Source organism: Salmo salar, chromosome ssa16 (assembly GCF_905237065.1).
Source record: "Salmo salar chromosome ssa16, Ssal_v3.1, whole genome shotgun sequence".
Taxonomy (NCBI): domain Eukaryota; kingdom Metazoa; phylum Chordata; class Actinopteri; order Salmoniformes; family Salmonidae; genus Salmo; species Salmo salar.
The window spans coordinates 73,322,932-73,331,885 of record NC_059457.1 but is presented as its reverse complement, the minus strand read 5'-3'; the positions used below and the strand labels follow the sequence as shown (position 1 = coordinate 73,331,885).

General features: G+C 45.5%; 1 protein-coding gene across 1 annotated transcript in view; it reads right to left on the bottom strand.

The window, feature by feature from the left end:
- Positions 1–5,283, bottom strand: part of LOC106594337 (solute carrier family 35 member G2) — a 5,716-nt gene extending 433 nt beyond the window's left edge. The window contains exons 1-2 of the mRNA XM_045697732.1: positions 4,984–5,283; positions 1–1,527 (exon numbers count right to left, since the gene is read on the bottom strand). The exon at positions 1–1,527 is cut by the window's left edge and continues 433 nt beyond it. Coding sequence (XP_045553688.1) covers positions 123–1,517 — 1,395 coding nt within the window. The 5' untranslated portion in view covers positions 1,518–1,527; positions 4,984–5,283 and the 3' untranslated portion in view covers positions 1–122. The remainder of the gene's footprint in view (positions 1,528–4,983) is intronic.
- Between the last annotated feature and the right edge of the window lie 3,671 nt (positions 5,284–8,954).

Genomic DNA, 8,954 nt, shown 5'->3' with positions numbered 1-8,954 from the left:
CCCCTGGGAAAAGAGAGATAGACAGAAAAATAGAAGGGGAGTGGTCTATTTGATTGGCAAGTCCAGAATCTTTGTGCATGCATGTCTCCTTGCATGTGCTTTTGTGTGTGCGTGTGTGTGTGTTATTTAATTGGTGAGTCCAGGATCTCTTCATACTCTTCTCTCTGTTTCCTCCCACTTCCTCGAGAGGGGAGGAGCTTCACTGTAACAAGCCAACCCACGCTCGCCACCACCACCACACCCCCTATGACCTCACACACTGAGGGAACCAATGGCACAACAGCGATCTCCAGCATCATAGCGACCGGTACTTCCAGACCCTGAGTAGCCGACACCAAAGCTGGGTGAAGTCGGGTGAGGCCATTGGTCACCCCCACGAACCCCCCAGCAGAGCACACAGCTACCCCCAGGACGACGCACCAAGCCTGGAGACTGGCCGGCCACACTGGCCCCTGTTGGAGGAGAAGCATGGAGACTGCGGTGCTCAGACAGCCGGTCCAACTGACAGTGAACAGAGCGGTGCCGACACTGACCCGTTCCTTCAGAGAGCGGTACATTACTAGAGCCAGAGACATCCATAGTCCTGCGAGAACAGTCAGGGACCAACCAAACGCTTCCCGCCAGAACTGGGCCGACTGTTGTGCCGGTGTCCCCCCATTGGGCATCCCTGACCCGGTCCCGTTGTTGTTCTGATCCAGCCCTGTTGGGTTAGGAACTAGCACCAGACCCAGTCCTAACACGCCTGTCGCTACGGTGACCAGGTCCACCAATCCCAGCCGCTCGTCCAGGAGCAACAACGCCAGAGTGGCCGACAGGACGGTGGTCGCCAGGCGCCAGGTTGTCAACATGGCCTCGTCGTCGCCGAGGGAGACAAAGGATAAGGACGAGTAAGCGCAGCAGAGGGAGAAGGAGTGAGTCAGACCGTACAGGAGCAGCTTCCGCCGATAGCCCTTTGAGCCAAAGGCCGTCTCCGCCCGTTTCATTGGTACAGTCCCATAGAGCAGCTGGAGGACGGATCGTACCAAGAGGAGAGTTAAGGGTGGGAGGTTAAAGCGTGAGGCGGCCAGGCGCGTCAGAACACACACACAGCCGTGGGCCAGCCCCGCCAAGACCACACTGGCCCACGTGAGCCGAGACGCAGAGACAGACGCCTCGCTGAAACTCGCTAGCTGCTCCCCTACTCCCCCTCCTGCACCCTTCCCTCCTCCCTCCACCCCCCCCTCGCCTCCCCCCATGGGAGGTCTAGGGGGTGTGTCTTTGTTTTTGTCCTTCCCTCCGAACAGAGCGCCGGCCTTTCCTGTCCACTTCCTGGTTCCTGTCAGCTGTTTCGTGTCCGAGGTCTCCTCCAGGAAGGACCCGAATTCCTCGAAGGAGGGAGCGTCATCGTACCCCTCGTCTCCGGGCTGGGGGAAGTGTGTGTGTGTGTGGGGTGTGTGTGGGGCGTACTTGGCGGTGACGGTGTGAGGGTGGATCTTCACCCGTTTCTTGGAGCCGTCCAGGAGGTGAGTGGATTCCATGGTTACTCACCTGTAGGGAGGAGAGGTGAGGACAGAAGTTAGACGCAGACACCGACACACACTCCTCAGACAGAAACAGAGGGGTTTAACCTAATGGCATTGTCTTCCGAACGCATTGCCATGAACTATCTATGAGTGCAGATGGAGTCGCAGCGCTATCTGACGTAAGACAACGGCCAAACAGCCCTCTTCTGTGTCTGCCAGGTGTTCTGACGCAGAGGATGCTGCTGCAGTAGACAGTAGACACACCTTCTACACTATACACAGACAGTAGTCACACAACTTCTACTCTATACACAGACAGTAGTCACACAACTTCTACTCTATACACAGACAGTAGACACACCTTCTACACTATACACAGACAGTAGACACACACCTTCTACACTATACACAGACAGTAGACACACACCTTCTACACTATACACAGACAGTAGAAACACACCTTCTACACTATACACAGACAGTAGACACACACCTTCTACACTATACACAGACAGTAGACACACACCTTCTACTCTATACACAGACAGTAGACACACACCTTCTACACTATACACAGACAATAGACACACACCTTCTACTCTATACACAGACAGTAGTCACACAACTTCTACTCTATACACAGACAGTAGACACACACCTTCTACACTATACACAGACAGTAGACACACACCTTCTACACTATACACAGACAGTAGAAACACACCTTCTACACTATACACAGACAGTAGAAACACACCTTCTACACTATACGCAGACAGTAGACACACACCTTCTACAATATACACAGACAGTAGACACACACCTTCTACACTATACACAGACAGTAGACACACACCTTCTACACTATACACAGACAGTAGAAACACACCTTATACACTATACACAGACAGTAGACACACACCTTCTACACTATACACAGACAGTAGAAACACACCTTCTACACTATACACAGACAGTAGAAACACACCTTATACACTATACACAGACAGTAGAAACACACCTTATACACTATACACAGACAGTAGTCACACACCTTCTACACTATACACAGACAGTAGAAACACACCTTCTACACTATACACAGACAGTAGACACACACCTTCTACAATATACACAGACAGTAGACACCCACCTTCTACACTATACACAGACAGTAGACACACACCTTCTACACTATACACAGACAGTAGAAACACACCTTATACACTATACACAGACAGTAGAAACACACCTTCTACACTATACACAGACAGTAGTCACACACCTTCTACACTATACACAGACAGTAGAAACACACCTTCTACAATATACACAGACAGTAGAAACACACCTTCTACACTATACACAGACAGTAGAAACACACCTTCTACACTATACACAGACAGTAGACACACACCTACTCTATACACAGACAGGAGACACACACCTTCTACAATATACACAGACAGTAGACACACACCTTCTACAATATACACAGACAGTAGACACACACCTTCTACACTATACACAGACAGTAGACACACACCTTCTACACTATACACAGACAGTAGAAACACACCTTATACACCTTCTACACTATACACAGACAGTAGAAACACACCTTATACACTATACACAGACAGTAGAAACACACCTTCTACACTATACACAGACAGTAGTCACACACCTTCTACACTATACACAGACAGTAGAAACACACCTTCTACACTATACACAGACAGTAGAAACACACCTTCTACACTATACACAGACAGTAGACACACACCTACTCTATACACAGACAGGAGACACACACCTTCTACAATATGCACAGACAGTAGACACACACCTTCTACAATATACACAGACAGTAGAAACACACCTTATACACTATACACAGACAGTAGACACACACCTTCTACACTATACACAGACAGTAGAAACACACCTTATACACTATACACAGACAGTAGAAACACACCTTCTACACTATACACAGACAGTAGTCACACACCTTCTACAATATACCCAGACAGTAGAAACACACCTTCTACACTATACACAGACAGTAGACACACACCTTCTACACTATACACAGACAGTAGAAACACACCTTATACACTATACACAGACAGTAGAAACACACCTTCTACACTATACACAGACAGTAGTCACACACCTTCTACACTATACACAGACAGTAGAAACACACCTTCTACACTATACACAGACAGTAGAAACACACCTTCTACACTATACACAGACAGTAGAAACACACTTTCTACACTATACACAGACAGTAGTCACACACCTTCTACACTATACACAGACAGTAGAAACACACCTTCTACACTATACACAGACAGTAGAAACACACCTTCTACACTATACACAGACAGTAGACACAACTTCTACTCTATACACAGACAGTAGACACACACCTAAGTAAATGTACAGTCTGTTTTATGTGACAGACCGGGTTTGAGCGCAGGTCGTCTGAGTGTGGCCCCCAGGACTGTGTTACCCACTGAGCTATGTATAGAAAGAGCTTCTGCAGGACTGTGTTACCCACTGAGCTATGTATAGAAAGAGCTTCTGCAGGACTGTGTTACTTACCCACTGAGCTATGTATAGAAAGAGCTTCTGCAGGACTGTGTTACCCACTGAGCTATGTATAGAAAGAGCTTCTGCAGGACTGTGTTACCCACTGAGCTATGTATAGAAAGAGCTTCTGCAGGACTGTGTTACCCACTGAGCTATGTATAGAAAGAGCTTCTGCAGGACTGTGTTACCCACTGAGCTATGTATAGAAAGAGCTTCTGCAGGACTGTGTTACCCACTGAGCTATGTATAGAAAGAGCTTCTGCAGGACTGTGTTACCCACTGAGCTATGTATAGAAAGAGCTTCTGCAGGACTGTGTTACCCACTGAGCTATGTATAGAAAGAGCTTCTGCAGGACTGTGTTACCCACTGAGCTATGTATAGAAAGAGCTTCTGCAGGTTTTCAGGTCTCAGGCATGGTTACTCATGGTTACTCAATCACTGTTCTAGTAAGGACAGAATGCTGGCTGGCTGGCTGGCTGGCTGGCTGGCTGGCTGGCTGGCTGTCTGGCTGGCTGTCTGGCTGGCGTGATGACTAAAAAGATGCCACGAGTCTGTGTGGTGGCGTGCGTGCACGTGTAAACTTGTCACTGGGCGAGAGAGAGGATGAGTGTGTGTCTTGTCAAGGTTACACACACGGTCCGTGCTGGATTTATGATTGGAACGAGGCGCGTACCCGCGCACAGGAAGTAATGCTGTACGCGGCAGGACAAATAATCACCACAATTACAGAAACCACAAAATAAACAGAAAATGGCCCCACAGCGGTATGTTAGATACCGTGTGAGTCAGCCTACTATTCCACCGTAAATCTTCCCTGCTCGCGCGTAGGTTGATTACTAAATCAACTGATATTTGTAACGACTACCAGAAACTCACCTGCTGTATTGCGTCAATACGGTACCCTCCGCTCATTCACCGAACAAATGTCTTCTGTCAGATCAGGGAAAGAGGCATCCTTCCACCCTCTTCCCTCCTCCTGGGTGGTTTGGCGTGCCTCCAAGGTTACCAGTCGCCCGACAGGTCTATCTGGCTCCTCCAACCGCCGGTAGAGCACTGTTGTCGACCACAGGGGTAGAGAGTGTCGGTGATAAAAATCCTTCCTCCTTCTCTGTCTCCCTCACCCTCCCTCCCTCTCTCACTCACACACACACAGCAGCTGCGCTTCTCAGCCTGCCCGACCGTGGAGAGAGAGAGAGGAGGGAACATGTCATTATGTTAAAGCATGCGACCAAAAGAAATCATCATCATAAACACTGACCACTGTCAGTCACCTTTTAGTGTGTGTGTGTGTGTGTGTGTGTGTGTGTGTGTGTGTGTGTGTGTGTGTGTGTGTGTGTGTGTGTGTGTGTGTGTGTGTGTGTGTGTGTGTGTGTGTTTGTGTGTCTGTGTGCGCGTTTATGTATGCACGCACGCACAAACACACGCACAAACTCGCGTACACACACAGACACAGATCTGCTCCCAGCAGGGAACTAATGGTCCTTCTCTATCCCACATCTATTTTTCATCACATTCTCAACGCTCCTCTGCTGTAGGGAATGATGATAGTCTCTCTCTCTCTCTGACTTTCTCTCTCTTGGTTTGTCATTATATGTGTGTATGTGTGTGTGCCTGCTGCATGCAAGCATGTGTTTGTGTCATGGCTTGTACCCCATACCAGTAATTACCTCTTCCTCTAGCTGCATGCAGTCTATAGTTTGTCCCTAAGGCTGGTTGGCAGACAGACAGGGAGACAGACAGGGAGACAGGAAGCAGTCTATTAGTGAGACCAGACCTGCCATATGGGTAACCCACTAACACAGCACTTTTTCTACAGTAATGAGTAGTGTATTATCTTCCTGTCTGTCTGTCTGTCTGTCTGTCTGTCTGTCTGTCTGTCTGTGTCTGTCTGTCTGTCTGTCTGTCTGTGTAGTGTATTATCTTCAGACAGACAGACAGACAGACAGACAGACAGACAGACAGACAGACAGACAGACAGACAGACAGACAGACAGACAGACAGACAGACAGGCTCAGCAGGGAAGAGCTCTGGGTTGGAGGAGAGGGGTGCTATGGCTCTATTCAGTCCAACAGCTGTAATATAATCTGTCTGCCTGCCTTTCTGTCCATCCGTCCGCCCGCTTAACAGACAGTATGTGTTAGGTTGCTTCTCGGGAGGAAATATGCTCTGTTTCTATGGCAACTGTGAAGAGGAGACCGCTTTAAGCGTTTTATGGGATTATTCAATAACTATATTGTGGAGAAGTTTACCAACGGAGGGAGGGAGGGAGGGAGGGAGGGAGGGAGGGAGGGAGGGAGGGAGGGAGGGAGGGAAGGAGGGAAGGAAGGAGGGAAAGAGGGAAGGAGGGAGAGAGAAGGCAAGAAGGGCCTTCTATGCTATCAAAAGGAACATACAATTCGACATACCAATTAGGATCTGGCGAAAAACACTTGAATCAGTTATAGAACCCATTGCCCTTAATGGTTGTGAGTTCTGGGGTCCGCTCACCAACCAAGAATTCACAAAATAGGACAAACACCAAATTGAGACTCTGCATGCAGAATTCTGCAAAAATATCCACCGTGTAACAACGTAAAACACCAAATAAATTCTACAACCACCTAAAAGGAAGTGATTCCAAAACCTATTCTATGGCCTATTTATTGCCTTACCTCCTCACGCCATTTGCACACACTGTATATAGACTTATTTTTTTCTATTGTGTTATTGACTGTACGTTTGTTTATCCCATGTGTAACTCTGTGTTGTTGTTTGTGTCGCACTGTTTTGCTCTATCTTGGCCAGGTCGCAATTGTAAATGAGAGCTTGTTCTCAACTGGCTACCTGGTTAAATAAAAGTGAAATAAAAATAAATAACAAAGCCATCCCCTAAAGAGAAATAAACCTGGAGTCCCCTAAGCATGCTGGTCCTCTGTTCACAAACACACCCCACAGAGCCCCAGGACAGCAACACAATTAGACCCAACCAAATCATGAGAAAACAAAAAGATAATTATTTGACACATTGGAAAGAATTTACAAAAAAAACTGAGCAAACTAGAATGCTATTTGGCCCTAAACAGAGAGTACACAGTGGCAGAATACCTGACCACTGTGACTGACACAAAATTAAGGAAATCTTTGACTATATATAGACTCAGTAAACATAGCCTTGCTATTGAGAAAGGCCGCCGAAGGCTGACCTGGCTCTCAAGAGAAGACAGGCTATGTGCACACTGCCCACAAAATGAGGTGGAAACTGAGCTGCACTTCCTAACCTCCTGCCAAATGTATGACCATATTAGAGACACATATTTCCCTCAGATTACACAGATCCACAAAGAATTCGAAAACAAATCCAATTTTGATAAACTCCCATATCTATTGGGTGAAATACCACAGTGTGCCATCACAGCAGCAAGATTTATGACCCTTTGCCACAAGAAAAGGTCAACCAGTGAAGAACAAACACCATTGTAAATACAACCCATATTTATGTTTATTTATTTTCCCTTTTGTACTTTAACTATTTGCACATCATTATAACACTGTATATAGACAAAGTATGATATTTGAAATGTCTTTATTCTTTTGGAACTTCTGTGAGTGTAATGTTTACTGTTCATTTTTATTGTTTATTTAAATTAGATTTATTATCTATGTCACTTGCTTTGGCAATGTAAACATATGTTTCCCATGCCAACAAAGCCCTTAAATTGAAATTGAATTGAGAGAGAGATGAAAATGACAGAGATGCTTTAGTAGTTTTCTCTGTGAGAAGTTGTGCATTTTTCTGAGACTCAGACTGAGGATGAAGGGCAGAGAGAATGAATTATAGAGAAGAGGGAGGAATGGAGAGCTTCAAACACTTCACACTTGTTTATCCAAAGTCAATGAAATGACAACCTACTCCCTATGTAGTGAAGTACCTTTGACCAGAGCCCTAGATTGTCCAGTAGTACATTAGTCTGTCTGTCTGTCTGTCTGTCTGTCTGTCTGTCTGTCTGTCTGTCTGTCTGTGTCTCTTTTTTCTTTCTCTCTCTCTGTCTCTCTTTCTATTTATTTCTCTGTCTCTCTCTCTCACTGTTCTGTGTCTGTGGTCTGGGGAAATGCATCATCAAGTGAAGTTAGGAGGCTGCAGATTGCACAGAACAAAGCAGCAAGGATTGTTTTAAGGTGGAGATATGGTTCTTCTGTTGTAGTCATGCGCAATGTTCTTGGTTGGTCATCAATCGACAAGATAATTGAAAAAAACATGCTTATTTTATTTCATAATATACATCATTTAAAAACGGCCAAGTTCTATTCACAATGGTATTCAGTTGGTAAGAGACAGACATTCCGTAAATACTAGGAATAGATTGTCCACCATCTATGCGTTATCCAGACAGGAAAGAGAAATAGGCAAAAGAACATTTCAATTGAGAGCAATAAAGAAATGGAATAAATTAACTGAGCAAACCAGAAACCTTTCAGTATATAAATTTAAACATTATTTTAAAATGATTTAAATATAATACATAGAAATGTTGTGGGACTACAGTAGATGAAGAATCAATATTTTTTAGATTGGGGACTAAAAGAGATCCAAATCAAATCAAATCAAATCTCTCTCTATCTAAACTCAGCAAAAAAAGAAACATCCTCTCACTGTCAACTGTGTTTATTTTCAGCAAACTTAACATGTGTAAATATCTGTATGAACATAACAAGATTCAACAACTGAAACATAAACTGAACAAGTTCCACAGACATGTGACTAACAGAAATGGAATAATGTGTCCCTGAACAAAGGGGGGGTCAAAATCAAAAGTAACAGTCAGTATCTGGTGTGGCCACCAGCTGCATTAAGTACTGCAGTGCATCT